The 20,749-nt window shown below is 38.1% G+C and overlaps 1 protein-coding gene across 10 annotated transcripts in view; it reads left to right on the top strand.

Annotated features, from left to right (window-relative positions):
- CHD9 (chromodomain helicase DNA binding protein 9) overlaps window positions 1-20,749 on the top strand; it is a 217,122-nt gene that overhangs the window by 16,658 nt on the left and 179,715 nt on the right. For 7 of the 10 annotated variants that reach the window (XM_032805367.2, XM_032805366.2, XM_032805364.2 and 4 more), the window contains one exon: window positions 5,158-6,763. The exons of 1 other annotated variant lie outside the window; for it this stretch is intronic. In XM_032805367.2, coding sequence (XP_032661258.1) covers window positions 5,324-6,763 — 1,440 coding nt within the window. In that variant the 5' untranslated portion in view covers window positions 5,158-5,323. Of the gene's footprint in view, window positions 1-5,157; window positions 6,764-12,236; window positions 12,305-17,888; window positions 17,974-20,749 lie in introns of those variants that run through there. 2 more of the 10 variants (XM_032805373.2, XM_032805372.2) reach the window with 2 other exon arrangements.

Below are 20,749 nucleotides of genomic sequence, written 5' to 3'. Positions count from 1 at the left end.
AATGGCTGTGCTGGTCAGTTTCCCCATGGAGCTAAGTCCTAAATACCAAGCTTGTGAGATTGCAAGAAATGAGAGAAATCAAGTAAGAACAGGACACACGTTGCCCATTGTATTTGTATTGTATTGCTTACACTGAAAAAAATTCTGGAACTATTTTAGATTAATTTGAGTTAAAATGCCACTTCTTGATTTAAAAAATGAAACATAGTTGAGAGAAACCTGAAATAATGCATTTATCAAATGTACATTATACTAGCTAGTAAGAGGTAATGACCTCTTTAAAAAAAAACAAAAAACTAACAAGAATGTATTCATCTTCTTGGCTGGTCACCACTTGTACCAGTGGCTTCATACAGGCAGTTCATTAATGTTTAAGTGTCCAAAACAGAAAAACCTCAACTTTATAAAAGGACCTTGCCATCTGAAACTTGTGATAAGATTCGGGTTTTTTCTTCAAATTAACATTAACCCTTGTGCAATAATACACCATTATGGATAAGAATTAAAACCTATGAAGTCATGGAATTCAGTGAGGCTTCCAGATAAAATTTTACTTTGTCACAAAATTTTACGTCTGAATATGCAAAAGAGTGGCAAATTAGATTTGATCTGGAAGCCTCACTGAATTCAAGTTGCCTTAAATCTGGAAGTTAAGTTTTCTTTCAAAACACTGAGTGATCATATGGTGCAGTAAACATATAGTTTTGCCAAAATGGAAGAAAAAGTTAAAGTAAAGGAACTTGGCGATAAAAGAACAGGCACGAATTCATTCTAACTGTATCTTACACATTCTGCCTGTTCAAGCTATTACTGCAGTTTCAATCGTTTGACATGCTGAAGGCTAGACTCCCTACTCTGTTTAATATGGGGTTATGCTAGAAGGACATCTTCCATGAGGGCTACTTGGCTATGAAACTTGCGTCCCACCTGATCTTGCAGAATCTCCATTTGTTAACCCGGCCATACAGCCCTAAATATGAGGATTAGATTTCTAAACTCCTTCCTTTTACAATTTCCATGTAACTTATCTGTAACAGGTCGGCAGTGTTTCCTAACTCACTACCTTGTTAGTAGGGAGGGAGACAGACAGCTAAAAAAGTGTTAACACAGTGCTGCAGTTATATCACTAGCCGCATGTTTCTGATAGAGAGCAGGAGAAGGTTGGCAAAACAGTTTGGTTTGCACAAACACCAAAACAAGTTTGGAAAACGTCTTAGTGTGAATGGTAGTGTTCCAAAGCAGAATATCATTAAACTTTCCAAACAAATTTGTATTTGTGCTAAATTGAACATGGTGGATGGTAGATTTTTTTATATATATTTAGCACAAACCATGGCTAGCTTTATCTAACTACAGTTACAGATTTTTGTGGGCTCTACCATGGAGTCTTACACAGTTTCTTCCTCAAGGGTGCATAGTGTTTAAGCATTCAGGTAGACAAAATATTGGTGTAAGTGAAGAACATCAGAACTGTCAACTATGTATGTGACCTGGGGGGACAATTTCATCCAATTGATGAAAGATGGTGGTTTGAGATCTGTGGAAATACAAAAGAACTATGTATGTGCAAGTAATACTTATTACAATATTTTGTATTTTCACTCTGATTTGTGGTCTGACATTCATTTGTAAACAATGGACTTCACTTTTTTTCTTCATTCCCTCCCTTTGAAGGGGAATTTAGTACTTGCCCTAGATAATAATTGGAAATCAGAGGGATATATTTTCATTTAAAACATTTTCAATTGTGCAGGCATTTAAAACTGATTTTTATATTTTTTTTTAAACATAAGAGTCCTTGATGGACAGACAGCTAATAAAATATAGTAAACCTGCCCATTGATTTAATGGGTCCCCTCTGAACTAGACCTATTTACCACTAGCTACAGTACTTGTACGTTATACTTAATCAAACTTGATTATGTTCTCCTGCTTTAGTTTCTTCTCCTCCTCCTTGGTCAAAGGGGACGATACAATTTGTTTTATGCTATATGCCTATGAAAGTGGGAAATATGACTACTAGCAATGCTTTTTAAAAATATGCTGTTTATTACACATTTTGCTTATCACAAATGAAGAGAAACGTCAATCTTCATAATTTTTCACTTCAAAATACTGAAGTGTGTGCTATATTTTTCTGTTAGCATAAGTGATGTGAAATCTGGTAGAGCAGGGGTAGGCAACATATGGCACGCTTGCTGAAGGCAGCATGCAAGCTGATTTTCAGTGGCACTCACACTGCCCGGTTTCTGGGCACCAGTCCGGGGGGCTCTGCATTTTAATTTATTTTAAATGAAGCTTCGTAAACATTTTAAAAACCTTATTTACTTTACATATGAAAATAGTTTAGTTATATATGATAGACTTAGAGAAAGACACCTTCTAAAAACATTAAAATGTACTACTGACATGCAAAACCTTAAATAGAGTGAATAAATGAAGACTCGGCACACTGCTTCTGAAAGGTTGCCAACCCCTATGGTAGAGGAAAGTATATTTAGCTTTTCTTCCAAAGCACAACTGATTAAAATGATGAAGAGAATATACTCTGGTCTTCTGGGACATTTAGATAGTCCCACCTCTATTTCCCTTTTCCTTTCCATTTATTTTCTGAAGATGTTCTGGTTCTTTTTATTTATGTGGGGAAATGCATGATTAGGGCTTGCTGATGTTGACATTGCCTAAAGAAGTAGACCAACTAGAAATAGTGAAGTACCTCAGATATGTAAGGTCCATGTATCAGTACAAACCCTAATTTATAAAATAATTATGGGTTGAACAGTTTATAACATTGAACACCTCAAAATCATAATTTAATTTGCAGAATGGTGCACTGCCTCATTTTCTTCTTGTCCTTCAAAACACTGCAGAGCGATTTTTAATGTATTGAACGCATCAGAATTTGAAGGGATGTCAGCTTATTCTTTGTTAGCATCACTTTGTGATAAAGAAAAACTTCAAAATCAAGAAAACTCCCAAATATGTCTTGATCTGGCTCCAAATGTTGGCTGCCATATCACTAAAAGAGAGCTGTTTGATATTGACAACACCATCAGATTTGTCTTGTCTTATGCTTTTAATCCTGTCAAATGGACAGATCTGTCTGATTAACCAGCATTAGAGTAGAACAGTGACCAATTTATGATTGCAATTATTGACCAATATTTCTGGCAACTTGGAAGTTTAAATAACCTGATTTTCAATCGGGTGGGCAATAATTTTCACAGGGGGGCCACTCCATGAATTTTGGTAAGTCGTCATGGGCTGCACATTTCTACTATATTAATGGAGGGTGTGCGTGGTCTGGAAGGGAGTTTGGGTGCAGGAGGGGGTTCTGAACTGGGGTTGGGGTGCGGGAGGGGGTGCGAAGTGCAGGCTCTGGCCGGAAGGTGCTTACCACAGGCGGCTCCTGGCCAGCTGCTGCTGGCATGTCTCTGTGTGCCCCTTTGGGGGAAGGATGCAGCGGGTCTCTGCGCTGCCTGCACCCACAAGCACTGCCCCTGCAGCTCCCATTGGCCAGTTTCCGGCCAATGGGAGCTGTGAGGACAGTGCTGGGGGCAGGGGCAGCGCATGGAGCTGTCTCTCTACCCCCCTGCCCCCGCCAGGGGTGTGCAGAGACATGCCAGCAGCAACTGGCTGCTTCTGGGATGGCGTGGAGCCACGGCAGGCAGGCAGCATGCCTGAGTGCCCTGCTGTGCCACGGGACTTTTAGCAGCCTGGAGGTCGTGAGGGGGCAGAGGAAGCCAGACAGAAATGTTAGGCAGACTGGATTTGGCTCACAGGCCATATTTAAATAGTAAACAAAATACATATACAGTTTGGAATGGATGAGGGAGAAGCCTTTTATGGCTCATTTCCATCACTTCGCGTATTTGGTATCAGTTCCTGTTCAGACTTCTTTGATACCTACACATGCTATAGGGCTCTGTCCAGAAGGAAAATATTTTCAACCTTCTAGGATGTCCCTAGGAAGACCACAAAACTTGCTCTGCTGAGGTCATATCCAGGGAGTCAGTCACTGGAGGCGAGAGCTTTGGAGGAGCATGGATAAGTTTTTGCAATGGTGGATTTCAAGAGTTAAATTTTTTTCTTCCATCTGAATGTTAGTGTTTGTTGTGTATGAGACAGGAAAAGCTGTTAGAAGACCAATGCATATTTTAAAGTGATTTCTTCAGTATTCTTGAAGACTAAGTTTTCTGATTATCTAGGAAGTCAAACTATCACATATAGCAGTAATAGAACATATTTTCATTCAAGCTTGCATATTGGATGTTGTGTTGAACAGAAATATGAATATGTTGTATTTCAGGGGCCTTGTGACTAGCTCAGTTTTGCCAATTAATTTCTAGCCAGTTCTGTTCTAAAGCTTGATGAGTTGCTCTTTTTCCTATGGCATATACATACTCTCTCCCCAAAATTTTCTTTATGGGTTCTATCCTGCCAGTGGTGATTGCAGTCTGTATTTGTTGATTTCAGTGGGAATTTGACCTCATGAAAAGAAAGTTTTGATTCCAAATACAGTAAAAGTTGTTTAATATTTATGCCTTTGTGGATTCTATTGTGTCTTGGTTAAGTGGGTTTTAATGAAATTAATCTAAACATAACTTAATGTTTCTTCAGAGAATCCTGTGGCACCTTATAGACTAACAGACGTTTTGGAGCGTGAGCTTTCGTGGGTGAATACCACAAAATATTGCGTCTGACGAAGTGGGTATTCACCCACGAAAGCTCACGCTCCAAAACGTCTGTTAGTCTATAAGGTGCCACAGGATTCTCTGCTGCTTTTACACATCCAGACTAACACGGCTACCCCTCTGATACTTAATGTTTCTTGTAACTTGTTCTGTCCAGCTGAATAATAATTACCATTTACCCACCTCTTATTTATATACAAAGGAACAGGTTTTCACAATTGCTTACACACAGTTTGCATGTATAAGTGCAGTAATTGTGCATATTATGCATGTGTTTGCTTCTAAAAATTGTACAGTTTTCTGTTTTTAAAGTCAAAACGAGTCTAATTGCTCACTTCTGTTTATATAAATATAAAGTAAAATTGACAGACTAATACCAAGAGGAGGAGGAAGTGAAAACTAAATAAAACAAATCTCCAGAAAAGTAAGTTTAAAGTCATTGCTCTTATTCTTTTTTCCCTAGGATATTTGTACAATTTGAGACATACATTTCTTCAGAAGCACTAATGGATGTTGACATGTATTGGATAAGGTGGTGACCACTGGAAGTAATCTGTTGCTGCTCACTGCAGAGAGGCTAAATTGACTCCATTTGGAGTTCAGAGACGAAGCAGTGTGGACATATCAAGATGACTGATCCTATGATGGATTTTTTTGATGATGCCAACCTTTTTAGCGAGACGTTGGAAGGTTTATCGGATGATGCTTTTGTACAGCCTGGACCTGTTTCACTTGTTGATGAATTGAACTTGGGTGCCGAATTTGAGCCTTTGCACATAGACTCATTGAACCATGTGCAAGATACTCAAACTCAACAAAAGATGAGCGAATTTGAGCAGTTAAATCAGTATGATTCACTGAAACTTCAAGTCAATCAGGCTTTCAGCAGCCCAGCTGACAGTGTTTTATCGCCACGCTCTCAATTTAATTGCTCGCCAATCCATCCACAAAACCAGTCCAATGGAATGTTTCCTGATGTGGCTGATGGTAGTCCTATGTGGGGTCATCAAACTCCAACAACTGTTCCAAATCAAAATGGGTCTCCTTTTCACCAAGGACATTCTCAGTCTATGCAGCAAACTAAAAGTTTTGTAGCACACCATGACTTTGCCTTATTTCAGGCCAACGAACAACAGCATCAGTGTGCCTCACTACAGTCGCAACAAAGCAGAAACAACATTAACGCAGGGCAAGACGCTCTGAATCCACCAAAAAACTTTATGGAGGTTAACGTATCTGCTTCACGCAGAGTCAGTGTTACCCATTCACCTCAAATTGCTAATCCATCAACTTCACAGCAGCCTCTCTCTGTTCAACAGTTTTCTCAAAATGCTAGTGCTTCAATACATTTTTGTGGGAATCAAGAAGGAAACTTTGATAGACAATCTCCAACTATGACTCCTTGCTCTGTTAATAATACACAGCAGTTTCCTTCTCCATATTCTTACTCTAATAGCCACATTTCTCCTACCAGCCTTCTACAGTCTTCTACCGCTCTTTCTGCTAGCCAACAAACACATCCTTTATCTGATTATACTGGAAGTGATGCCTTTACATCTCAAACAGGGACCAAGCAAGAAACCACCGAGCACCTCTTGAATCCTAACACACCTTTGAATTCAAATAGTTTCCAAGTGTTGCATTCAGCACATCCTCAGGGCAGCTTCAGTAGTTCAAAACTCTCTCCTGTGAACATTAATTTTCCAGCCTCTGCGGGTTCTGCTTCTCAGATAAGCCATTTTGGTGATCCTATAGAAAGCAATGGTTTTTCATCTTTGGATGAGAACTTACTTCATCAAGTTGAGTCTCAAGCTGAACCATTTACAGGACTTGATCCAGAGGACCTCCTTCAGGAAGACCTCCTACCCCAATTTGATGAATCAGCATTTGTTCAGGACACTTCAAGCCACATATTAGACCATGACCTAAACCACCATATTACCCCACAGCAAATAACACAGTCATCCGATAATGCTCGAACACAGTCTCAAAGTCAGATGCATCCCTGGCATTCTTCAGTTTCTAATCGGCATCTACAAGACAGAAATCGTATAGTCTTGCAAGGGCAGGTATGTAGCCCTTTTTTGGGAGGGTGTGGCGTAATAGTTCCAGTGAACTTAGTCATGTTGGTAAGTATTCATTCTTTGTCCACAGGTAACTCTAAAATCTCTAATCTGTTGTTCATCATTTGTTAGTAAAGAAAAAGTAACTCTTCTATCCTTGAAAAGAAATTACAGCCTATATCCCTAAAAAAGTCAAACCCTAAATATAAACATTGGTTGTTACACTGAACACTTACATACTCCTGTCTAAATGGATAAATATCTCTAGTTTAGCTTTCTTAAGTACTAAAATGGTTAATACAGAATTAGTTTTAGAAATATTACTACAGTATTCGCCTGGAACTAAGAACCTTATGTGTAACTGTTGCGGTTTACATCTTATTTTTGCTGCGGTTAAGAATTTACTAATGTGTACTAGGTACAAATACACTTTAAGAAGTTATATGTAGTTTAGTTTTAATAAAAGAGATTGAAGTATAGCTTTAAGAGTCTGAGGGACTATTTTTCTCACAGTATAATGCAGGTTTTTACTTTACTACCTGCAGTATAACCAGAGTTGTATATGTTCCCTACTAGGTAAGTTTTTGACTATGTTGAGTGAGTAGAAAGACAAGGAGCTGTCCTTAAAGCTGTAATGCTTGTTGAATTTTAGGAGAATGGAAAAAAATGCTGCTTCATTAAAAGCCTGAAGAACTTTACTCCTTGTTTTACCTACCTTTCAATACCAGAAATGCTAAATCCTGTGTTGTTGTCTTTTGTTGCTGATAGTTTCTGTGGAGGACAGGAGAAGTGGATTAGCTTTCTTAGCCCTTAATTGAATAAGTGGCTGTGCTGAGTCTTTTTTAGTGATCTTCATTTTCACCTGTTTGTCAGTTGTGCGCTTATGTTAAATAGGTGTTTGATGAAAATTAATGAGTAAAAATCACTTCCATCTTTGATTTTAGTCAGCTGCTTTGTTCTTGTGATTTCATACATTTACTAGTTCTCAAGTTATCCATTCCAGTAAAACAAACACAGAAAACCAGGATAAGAAAGATCTGAATTCATGTAAATCAGTGCAATGCTGTCCTGTTAACCCAACGTTTTAGAAGAACTCCACTCTCTAGCTTGTAGCACCAAAGATGTGCACTCAGCTCACCCCACTGAACTCAGAGGTGTGATCTTGCAACGCTGTGAGCCATTTAAACTCAGATTTGTAAGGTCAGAAGGGACCACTGTGATCTAATCTGAACTCCTGCATAACACAGGCCTACACCACACCCAGTAACTTCTGCATCAAGCCCACAAGTTCTTTTTGAGCTACTGCATACCTTTTTGAAAGATATTCAGACTTACTGGTGGTGAACCACCGCCTCACCATGTCTGTTGTTCCAAAAGTTAATTATTGTCACTGGGTTTTTTTGTGTGTTCTTATTTCTAGTTTGAATTTGTCTAGGACTACGTTCAGCATGCAACTGTTTAATCTCCTTATGCCTTCCTCTGTACTATCGGAAATCCCTTCCCCCTGTAGCTGCTCGTAGACTGTGATCAAGTCACCTCTGAACCTTCTCTTGGATATACTATAGATTGAGCTTTAATTTCTCCATTAAGGCGTGTTTTGCAGACCTTAAATCATTCTTGTAGCTCTCTTCTGAAAGCTTTCCAATTTAACATCTTTTTTTGAACATTTAACATCCTTTTTCATTCCAGTAATGGTTTCACTAATGCCATATATACAAGTAATACCACTTCTTTAATCCTACTTGATATTCCCCTACTTATACATTCAAGAATCCCATTTGCTCTTTTAGCTACAGCATTGCACTGGGAGCTTACATTCAACTGGTTACCTACCATAATCTCTTACCCCTCAAGTCCTTTTAAGAATCCCTGTTTTTCCAGGATACAGTTCTGCATCTTACATTCTTTGGTTTCTAAATGTATGACCTTGCTTTTGGCTATATTAAGATATGTTGTTCAACTGAGTTCACCTTACCAAGCAGTCCAAGTCAGTCTATGTAACTGACCTGTCCTTATCATTTACCGCTTCATCAAGTTTTTGTATCTTATGCAGATTTTACTATAATATTTTATATTCAAGATGTTGACTAGTATAAGGCGGAGAACAGATCCCTGCAAGACTCTAGCAGAAACACCCGCTTTAGATGATGATTCCCCATTTACAGTAACTTTTTTGCAATCTTTCAGTTAACAAATTCTTAATCCATTGAATATGTGCTGCATTGGTTTTGTGCTTAATGTAATGTTATCAGAATGGCATGTAGCGTTAACGCAGTTACCGTGATAAACCAAACTTGTGATCTCCTTAAAAAAAAGTTTGACACTCACTTTCCATAAAACTGTGGTGGTTGGCATTCAGAATACGACCATCCTTTTAATTCTCTGCTGATTGTCAGTGTAAGAATGGCCATATTTGGTCAGACCAATGGTCCATCTAGCCCAGTGTCCTGTCATCCAGGAGTGGCCAATGCCAGATGCTTCATACAGAATGAACAGAACAAGCAGTCATTGAGCAATCCATCCCCTGTTGTCCACTTCCAGCTTCTGGCAGTGAGAGGCTAAGGACACCCAGAGCATGGGATTGCATCCCTGACCATCTTAGCTTATAGTCATTGATGATCTATCCTCCATGAACTTACCTAATTTTGTTTTTGAATCCCATTATAGTTTTGACTTCCACAACATCCCCTGGCAATGAGTTCCACAAGTCAATTGTGCACTGGGTAAAGAAGTACTTTCCTATGTTCTTTTTAAACCTGCTGCCTATTAATTTCATTTGATGATCCCTGGTTCTTGTGTTATGTGAAGGAGTAAATAATACTACTTTGTTCACTTTCTCCACGTTCGTGATTTTATAGATCTGTATTCTATCCCCTCTCTTTTCCAAGCTGAAAAATCTGCCTTTTTAATTTCTCCTCATATGAAAGTTGTTCCATACTCTGTCATTTTTGTTGCCCTTATCTGTAGCTTTTCCAGTTCTAATTTATCTTTTTTGAGAAGGGGTGACCAGAACTGCATGCAATATTGGAGCTGTGGGTTTATTATGGATTGATATAGTGGCATCATTATATTTTTTTCTTTTAATTCCTTTTCTAATGGTTCCTAACCTTCTGTTAGCTTTTTTTTTTTGACTACCGTTGCACACTGAGCGAATATTTTCAGAGAACTATCCACAATGACTCCAAGATCTTTCTGAAGTGGTAACAGTAGTGGGGATTATGTTTTCCAATGTGCATAGAAAACATAATCCCTACTACTTTGCATTTATCAGCATTAAATTTCATGTGCTGTTTTGTTGCTAATCACCCAGTTTCATGAGATCCCCTGGTAACTCTTTGAAGTCTGGTTTGGACTTAACTATCTCGAGTAAGTTTGTATAGGCTTCCAATTTTGCCATTTTGTTTACGCCTTTTTCCAGATCATTTATGAATATGTGGAAGCGCACTGGTGCCAGTACAGATTCGTAGGGGGCACTACTATTTACTTCTCCCCAGCCATTGTTTACCTTTGACCATATCAGCCTTAGGCATCTTTGTTTGTCTGAAAATTTTGGTAAACATTATTAGCCATAAGCAATCTTTTTTCTCTTTAAAAAGAGAGAAAATAAATTAAATGTTAAAAAATCCTACATTCCAGCACTGTTATGAAATTAAATCAGAAAAGTAAGGAAGTGAAAAATCCTATGCCAATTTTAACTTGTCTGGACATAAAAATATGATGCGTGTACAATATAAGTAGTCAAGCAAATTGGCATGGCTTGATTTGGGAACATAGGAAAGTGCTATACTCGAACAGACCTGAGATCTGTTTAGTCAGCTATGTGGTTTCCCAATGATGGCCAGTACTTCAGAAGAAGGAGCAACTCTACATAAGACAACTATGCAGTGACATGCCCGTAAGGGAAGCTTTGTTTTTTAACCTCAGGAGCTTAGTGACTGATGGGCATGAGGTTTGTCGTATAACACTTTCAGTTCCTTACTTTGTTGTGTTAAATGCATTATCTTAACACAGGTTTTTTTTTGCATTTAATTATTTAACATGGAAGGAGGAAAATATATTTACTTAAGGAATGCATATACATCTTTCTTGTAATTTACTCTTTGGGGGAGCTCCCACAATAAAACACTAATTTACTTCAAGATTATTAGCTTGACGCTTAAAATAAAACTACACGTTAAACTGTGGGGTTTCCATGTTTTATTTTGGTTACTGCTGTCTGTACTGCTTGAAAAGAGGGACTGCACAAGAGCAAGCGTAAGGCTGAATGGTGATCCTTCTTCACTACTGAGTATTTGAGAGGGAGCGGTGTTTTAATTGGTGCTGAGAGAGTTTTGTTACAGTAGTGCAGACTGTATTAACTAAACAGTTCCAGGGCATTTTACCTTGAAATCACAGCAGTATCTGACAGGTCCATAGAACTTGAAATAAGCAAGCTTTATGTGAATTTAGTAAAGGAGAGTTGGAAAGTGACATCTAGACACAAGGCTCTGACCCTGGCCCTCTCCTAAGCCACTATTACAACTTGTAAATTAGAATAACCACTTTGTGCAATTTTAGTGGGTTTTGGGGCCACTGAAATTCTTTAACTACAGATTCCTTGGCTTGTCCTCTAGTCTACCCCCTTGTAGTCTCTCTCTGCCACCCTAGCAGAAACCCTCTTTGCGGTGTGCAAGTAGTACACAGATTCCTGTGCATAGTAGGCCTGGGCTATCTCCCATGTAGCCCTCAAGTACAAATTAAGTCGTTAAGATTGCCATATGCTGGCCCTCTTTACCATGTGTGAATTTTACCCTATAAGATTAGACACTTGTGGGGCTTCTCTGTACTACTAGGATTGAGAGGGATTTTGAAAAATATTGATATAGTACTTACCTATTTCAGGTATTTACAAGGCACCTACTGCCTTGATATCTAATCTGTTGTTCTCATATTAGAGGAACTCGGTGAGCTGAAGCCTTCCAGTTACAGGGAATCTCTTTGGTAGGGGGAAAAGGTGCTCTCAGTGGCCTCTGAAATAACCCAAATCAATTAAAAGATAGAGCATGCAGTCTACTTCTTTACCTGATTGCCTGCAATTGAGGGAGAGACACCTTACACAGGTAATCTCTTTTTGTGTGACCAGGAATTTCCGACTCAAACTGCTACAACAAAATTTTGCATGCTGTATGCCCTTTTAATCCTGCAGTCCCACATTCACAGTGATACCCTCTGTGCATTAATGTGTTCCTTCCTGTTTACCGTATTCAAAGTGTAAAAAATTAGACATGAAGTACTGTCATGCTATGGAATTGCTTCTTATGTGTAGAGATTCTGGTTCCTTTTTTCTTAAAATAAATAAATAAATACAATCTAATTTACTTTATAAAAATAAGGAACCTCCTCTCGCACTTTTTTAGGGGCAAGAACACACCAAACATGCCAAAAACACTGAGGTTCTGTCTTGCCCAGGTTGGGATGGATATGAGTGACCAGTGTTACAGGTCCCTGTGTGCCATGGAGTCTAACTAGAGGATTTTGAGAGTGAGTCAGGCCAAGAAAAAGTGAGGGGTAAGGGTTGTTGGATTCTTCAGTTACCTTTCATACTTTGCAGAAGAAAGCGTTTACCTGTTATGCTGCATCCATAAGAATAATGCTTGGGGCAGTATCTGTACTGGAAAAAAGAATAGTATTAGAAAATATATTCAGTAACATGATGTTAAAAAATTGCCTTCAGTGTGGGTGAAGGACAGTTGTATTAAACAATATGGTTAACCACCACCAGCTGATGCATTTTTAAACATGACTTTCATTGTCCATAAATTCAAAATTGTGTTTACCACATTGTTTAACGTGTTTCAGGCACAATATCTTTTCCCAGTATAGATGAAGTCTCGAAAAATCAATTTGATCTTGCCATATTGGCAGCTGTGACCCTCCTCAATGCACAGCCTATTTACTGTGCATCAAGAAAAATATTTGAACCACAATGAATAAACTGGAGAACAAAAAATGGTGTTCAGCGGTCTTCAGGCTATTCTTTAGTGTAAAGAAATGTGCTACATTAAACTCCCAGTGCAATAAAACAGTTTATGAAAATAAGATTTATTTAGTCTAGCTTCAAGTGTTTCATTGTTTGTCCTGATTAAGCAGTCAAGTAGCAAGTAAACTACAATAAAAGCTCTGTTATCCGACATGTTGGGGAAATGGGGGGGTGCCAGTTAATTGAATATTTTGGTTAACTGAATTATTTTTAAATTTTTTTTTTACTAATGGAATACTAATGTTCAAGGAACTAGAATACAATAAAATGAATAAAGTATAAAATAGTGTACAGGTGCTCACCAATCCAGTAGTAGTACTGCACTGCAGTGTGGTTGGTCTCTTGAAGCGCTTAGGTGTATGAAGTTTTCTATACAGTAGGTTATCTTATGACACTTCATATCACTATGGGGAGTGCATGGTGTACACCCAGATCACTAAAAATACACTTCACACTAAAACTATACTGAACATAATTTAATCTTTGATTCAGAAGACACTTCAGGATCTTGAGGTGCCTCGATGTCGTCATTATCAACACCAATTATTATGGTATATGTGGAAGGTGTAGGAGATTGGGTTGAATTAGTAATGACCCTATGACACACCCTGGAAGCTGCTTTTTTGAATAAATCCCTGATACCAGCTTGCTTGCTTGTCTTCTGCCTCTTTTGCATAAAAGTAGAATGCAGAATGTGCAGCTGAATGACATACTGGGCGGTATACTAGTCTCCAGGGCTGGCTCCAGGGGTTTTGCTGCCCCAAGCATCCCTCCGTCCCACCCCCCCAAAAAAGGGCAATCTGCGGCAATTCAGCTGGAGGTCCTTTGCTTTGAGCGGGACCGAGGGTCCCTCCACCCAATACCTGGACGTACCACCCCTCTCCAGAGTGGCCGCCCCAAGTATCTGCTTGCTAAGCTGTTGCCTGGAGCTGGCCCTGCTAGTCCCGGTTACTAGACTGAAGATTAGTATTCAGAGATATCAGAAATGCTGGTTAACTGAGTGCTGGATAATAGAGCCTTTACTGGGGTATCATTTCAAACTATTCTGTATCCATCTGACAATCTGTACTATCTATTGATTGGAAGAAGTCAGCAGACTTTAATAGATGACCAATTTGCTATTGTGGCAATAACTACAATAGTATTCACATTTTGTTACGTTTAAAATTTTATATTTTTTAATTTAATGGTTTCTATAGATACCCTATTGAGAATCCTATGGACTTGAGTCCCTTTTAGTAATGCATATAATAGCTCCCTGAGGGTAATATTCCTTTAAGTTATAGAGAGACTACCTCTAGTTCCAACTTCATGTGTGCTAAATCCAGCACTAGTGACTATAGCTTTTATTAGTGTGTGCGTCTATCCACCAAGAACTGGGACTGAAGCAACCAAACCTTTTCAGATAGGCTACCAAATGGGCTTCAGAGAAAAGTGTTTTAAATCAGTGGTTCTCAACCTGGGGGCCCATGAGCAGATTTCAAGGGGTCCACCAACCAGGGCCAGCATTAGACTCTCTGGGGCCCAGGGCGGAAAGCTGAAGCCCCATTGCGTGGTGCTGAAGCCCAGGGCGCTGAGCCCCGCCACCCGGGGCTGAAGCCAAAGCCTGAGCACGGGGCCCCAGGCAATTGCCATTCTTGCTACCCATTAATGTTAGTCCTGGCTTTTTTATATATAGAAAAACAGTTGTGACACAGGTGGGCAGTGGAGTTTTTATAGCATGTTGGAGGGTCCTCGGAAGGAAGAAGATTGAGAACCTCTGTTTTAAATCATTGTTTAGAGAGGTTCAAGACACCCACCCTATTAGTGAGAAAGTCCATATGCTGCTATCAGTCCTCTGAGTTAGAAAGTCCTTGTCTTTTGTGTAAGTTTTTAATTGCAGACCTACATTTTCACATGCAGAACAATTAACCCTAAGGAACTGTCTTAATAAAGTGTGTGTGTGTGTGTGTATTTGCTTATGTGTTTCTGAGCTACCTCTGTAAAACAAAATTAACCCTAAGGAACTGTCTTAATAAAGTGTGTGCGTATTTGCTTATGTGTTTCTGAGCTACCTCTGTAAAACAACAGTTGCCTGTTTTAGAACTTTTATGCCGGAGGATAAATACTTTTTAAAAAACCATTTCTTACAGACTTATAAAGTGCATCTTTGGCAATGCTGCACAGCCAGCAAACTCTGGTTTTATCACAAGTTTGGAAATATTTGGTGTTTTTCATAGTCTAGCTACTGCAGTCCTGTAATTTATGTGAGAATCTCTGATTTTGTTTTTAAAGCAAGTTTTTAGTTCCCTCAGTTGAGAAGAAAATCTTGAAAACATTGTGAGTGTACCCTCCAAAAGGCAAATAAAAAAGCCGCCATTTATTGCTTTTTAACATTCTCATAGGTTTTTAATTCAGTCCCATGATTTGTTGGGACCTGAGTCATGAATTTAATAGTTTGGGGTTTGCAAAACTGTATGCAGTATTTTTACCTTGTCACATTTTGGTCTTTGTAGATGAGCCAAGGGTTGATTTTAAATGAGAATGGATTAAATACCCTCTCTGCACACAGAGATGGTTAGTCCAAATTGAGTTTTGCAGTATATGAGGTATCACAAATTTCCTCCCCTTCCCCTACCTCACCGGTATATCAAGGGCACCCCTCTCAGGCTTTTGGCTTCCTGTCTGTCACCTTGCTTGGGCAGAGTCTCACATTTGTCTCCCTCCTGACCAGGGTATTTCCAGGTTGCACAGCTCCCTGATGATGCTGTGAACTCTCCAGAAAAGTCAATCTGTCTAAGAAGGTCTGCTTCACTTTTTTCCCCTCAGCAATGGCACACAGTGCTATTGCCAATAGTTATATGTTACCCTACAGCACTTCTTGTGCAAGGCCGTTTATTCTTAAGGTAAAAGCATTATAGAAAACACATCAAAAACAGTAAAAGAACCTATATGGTTGCTAATACATTTTACCAAAGGTCACCCTCATTTTCTTCAACATGGGATCTGGCATGTGTCAGTCCTTCCAACCTTTCCCTAAGGATTGGGGCCCTCTGTCAACTGGAAGTCCTGACCATTTGCTGGGGATCAGAACAAGAAGCCCTGATCCTGTGTAAAGCCAGGCCAGATATCTAAAAATCCTTTCTTTGGATTCTCCAGGGACCAACAGACAGATTGGGTCTTTAATCTGTCCTGTTGTAACAGGTGATCAGCAAACAAACAGTCCCCCTCTCAGGGCAAAGCTTAAAAGGCTGAGACCATTGCAGTTTGCAGTCTCCTCCACCCTAGTACTTCCTATGAATTCCACTTAACCCATTTTGTTCTAAAAGATCAATTGTTGGCTATACTGTTCAGTCTAGTCCTTTGAAGTTCACATTATCTCCCTGAGATTGCATTAATCCCTGTTCCTCCTGCTGAATCATAGAATATTAGGGTTGGAAGAGACCTCAGGAGGTCACCTAGTCCAACCCGTGCTCAAAGCAGGACCAATACCAGGCATTAAATACCTCTAAGGCTGGAGATTCCATGACCTCCCTAGGTAACCCATTCCAGTGCTTCACCACCCTCCTAATGAAATAGTTTTTCCTAAGCTCCATCCTCTTTGGAACCCCCCTTCAAGTAGTTGAAGGCTGCTATCAAATCCCCCCTCACTCTCTCTCCTGTAGACTAAACAAGCCCAATTCCCTCAGCCTCTCCTTGTAAGTCATGTGCCACAGCCCCCTGATCATTTTTGTTGCCCTCTGCTGGACTCTCTCCAATTTGTCCAAATCCTTTCTGTAGTGGGGGGCCCAAAACTGGACACAGTACTCCAGATGTGGCCTCACCAGTGCCAAATAGAGGGGAATAATCACTTCCCTTGATCTGCTGGCAATGTTCCTACTCATCAAGTTCCATTCAATCTCACAGTAGTACACAAATATTTGTGTTTTCAATACAATGGACACTAAAGGCATTAAACTTTAATTCTGTAAGGTTTAACTTAATTCTGTAAGGTTTACCCAGAGTAGTGCAGGATACTGTCATAACTGTCATGAGGAAACTGGCATTGTTACTGATTGTGACATACTGTTCTACTGATAAATAGAGGAATTAAGTTGCCAGGGCTGGGTTGCCAGTGTTGCAAAAGTATGAAACTTCTTTTTTTTAAAATAAAAATGAAACACTTTCCAGAGTTGCGATACCATCTGCTATGTCAACAAGACAAGTAATATAAATTGTCATGCTACTTTTAAGTGGAAATTTAATTTAGAGGGTGTGGCAGGTGGAAAATAGGTGAGCAATCTATTCTCTAATTGTCAACTTTGTATTTCCAAATTGAAGTAACCAATGTCAAATATATGCCTATATAAGCATTATAAATGTTAGAAGACATATGGCTAAATGTGCAGTCACTATTATTTTGCCATTTTAGATTCCTCTTACCGATGCACTTTTTTTTTTTTTTTTAACATTCTCTCTAATTTGAGGCAACAAGCCAAACAGTGTCTATGAGGAAAGTGACAAATTGTTTTTCATGTTAGGGAAAAGTGTTTTACAAAATTGTCTTTCACTTTGTCCTTCACCTTACTTACCATTTCCATTTGTGACATGACATTAAAAAATGAAAGCATTTTTGTTGCAGCATAGTTCATTTTTGTTTTTATGTTTGCTACTTCATTAGTTCATTCTCTGCTTATATTTGTTTGCATTTCTTTTACTGCTACATTCTTTAAAAAAAATCTTGCTGTTCGTAAATGTTGTTATAGATCTGATACATACTGTATGTGCACATGTCTAGGCTACGTAGTGGTTTGATCAGCTAAGATGAAATATAGGTGTTTTCTTAAGATGTTGATCATTTTTAGTAAACATACTAGTTTTAAGATCATGAGAGACAGTCTATAGTGGCTGTTTTTTGGTCGCTTCCGTCAGTTCTGTCTTAGCAAAAAGCCTCCATAACCTGGAGATGCATGGATGGCAGTCAGCGGTGAAATATGATCCTAGTTATTACTCTGCATACTGTACTGCAAAGGAAGCAGAGCTCTGAGCTCCCTGCCAGGAGAATGAGTAACAGAAACCAGAGTTAACAGTAGCTTTCAGGCTATTGGCCTCCAGTGTGCATACTTAAGGTGAAGGGTGAACAGGAAGTGGATTCCAGGAAAAGGGGGGTGGAGTTGCGAGAAATTCATGGATTAGTCCAGAATGTGAGGAGCATGTAGGATCCAAGCCAAACTGAACAGTAGGTCTAATGAAATTCTTCCTGCTGCTAAGTCTTATTACTGTTGTAAGCTTCAGACTCTTTTAAGAATACTCAATCTTTGAATGAGACATCAGTTACAATACAGTGTTTTGAAACGGACATAATTAGAGCAAAGGTTTTGAGGCCTACTGAACATTTAGCTCATTTTCATTATGAGAACAAAGCACTTCACCTCACTTATACCTTGTCAGCCTTGCCCTGAACTTTGGAATGAAACTAGCAAAATCAAATGTTATGAAAATATTTTTACACAATATACAGTGTATGTGCAATCTGAACATAGATGCATATACTGATTCTGATTTCTCTTTAACAGGGCAGACTTCTGTTTTCTTCAAAAATAAACTGGTTATCTAATATTCATTGCAAAAGAACCACGAGACACATTCTGACAGAAAGATAACATTTACAGTTCTTTTGAAATAAATATCTAATAAAATTTTCCCTTGTCGAATAGTGAGTGAAATTTATGAATATACTTCAGGTTTTCTGTTGTCAGATATTACAATATATTATATTAAAACTAATAAGATTGTAGCTGAAATGCCCAGTATTTAATTCTTTATTTTATGTTACGTAGAATGTATTGTCCAAGACAAGCTTGTTTTTATGAGTTTCTCTTGCAAAATAATGAAGTGAGAGTAGGATATCATGTTTCTTGATATCCTGCTCTCAGAAGCCCATTTCTCTTTGGAATTGGAGTAGATTTGGGTAGGGGGTCTGTTGTGTGCCCTCCTTATATATTATTTAAATGAGTTATGGAATGCCAGTGTAATTTTTCCAGAGACTTTTTTCCATAGGTGATAAGTGAATATGCTAATTTTGAATATTGAGAAAACTGCCAGTTGACTTGATTATTTTCACCAGTTTTAACAGTTTTGTGAAGATGGGTGGAAAAAATACTATGTCAGACTGATTTTTTTTTTTTAATAAAGCATTTTATTAACTGTAGCTATTAGATGAAGCCTGTAATTTAGGGGGGAAAACCTCATTAAGTAGGTATAGGTTTGGATTTAGCTTTTAAAATTGATTTTTAAATTAGGAAAAATAGAGGAACTTAATGTGGTTTGTCATTTGAAAATGCTCATTTCAAATGAAATATATTTACAGCATTTCAATATACATTAGTTTTTAAAACATGCCATGGTCACTAAAATTTAGTCATGTGCAGTTTAAAAGCTGGTATAATCTAGCATGTTTTATGGTCATGATATATTTTCTGTAGGTGCTATAATTTAATCACAGCAGGAACAATGCAGTATTATCTTTAACCATAAATTTTATAGTCTTCAGTTATGCATATTTTATTATAGGTCAAACAATGTTTCCACAATCATCAATCAATATCACTTTGTATTTTCTACTTATTGCATTGAAGTGCTTTAACTGAGTTAGTGCAAATTTTGTTGAATTCTCCCACTGCATTACTTTTGTAATGTTTTAGGAGTTCATAAGATGGTGTAACATCCATTGTAATAAGTTCAGCCTGACAACTAGAGAATGAATTTGTGGCATTTTAGTCCATGAATGCAAGAGATCATCTTGGAATTTCAGAACATTTGTATCTAAAAACTTAAAATGTAAGGCTCAAAACTTCATTTTCATAATTTTAAATATACCTGCAAAGGTGTTGCAAAATATTAAACATTGTGATTACCACAGTGTACCTTAATAACAAAAAGCATTAAATCCTCTAGAAACTTTTGGTTTGCTAATATCCTTCTTCTTAACTTTGAAAATATTTACACAAATGGAATTGTACTATGGATTTTCAAACCTATCCACTGTAGTCTGAGATGCTGGAAATGTATGAGGAATTGTATGTTTTTTTACCTTTTTAGGTAAATTTTTTTTTTTACAAAAGTATACTAGAATTTGATAAAAATAACTTGTAGTTTAGACTTAAATAATTTTCCATTTCATAATTTTAGGATCTCAGATTGCCTAATATTTATTAAGCTATTTTGGTGGTCTTGTTGATTTTATTAACTAACAAAACAGAAAAGGTTTTAATATATTTAGATTTCATATTAATTTTTAAACACTGTCAGTCTAAAGAAAAGTAGGCTTGCACTATTGTAACTGTGTTCCACATAAAAACAAAGGTAGACAGATACTGTAAAATACATATTTTTCAGTGAGCATATGGCCATTGCACGCTTAATTTTATACTTGTAAGCATTTTCATGGAAGTATGCTGCCACCACTATTGTTAATGGACTGATTACATGTGTTAAAGGAGGGGAATACAGACGTAGGAGCAAAGGAAGGTTTTTATCTAATCAGCAATATTGATACACATGGGTGAAATAGAAGGATGTGGTGGTAGTTTTAACTTCAGATTTTTTCTTTTCTGGCTAAAAGTCAGATGCTCTAAGTTTACTGTTGTAACTAATATATTAAGTGAGTTAAAAATCTCATTGCAATTTTGAGACTGGCTAGGAAACTGAAATTGTATTTGTGCTGGTGAGCACAAGATCTTAACTGTACTTGCTTCTCTCTTGTTACTAAGCAACAGATGACACTGAATTTGTCATACCCTTCTTGAAAAAAGTGAATGAAATTCCAAGATTTGTAGACACTGCTTTTGGTGAGGTATATACATTAGTGCATATATATATAAAAAAAGAAAAAAATTCCCCTCTCACCCCTATGGGTGGTATGTGTCTTCCTCAACCTCGGGTCCTCTACCAGAGGCCTGGGAGTTTGAGGGTTCTGCGCAGTATCTTAGCTTAGCTGTTCCTAGCACTGCACT

Source organism: Chelonoidis abingdonii, chromosome 19 (assembly GCF_003597395.2).
Source record: "Chelonoidis abingdonii isolate Lonesome George chromosome 19, CheloAbing_2.0, whole genome shotgun sequence".
Classification (NCBI taxonomy): Eukaryota; Metazoa; Chordata; order Testudines; family Testudinidae; genus Chelonoidis; species Chelonoidis abingdonii.
The sequence above is the reverse complement of the archived record's forward strand: the minus strand, read 5'-3'. Positions and strand labels throughout refer to the sequence as shown.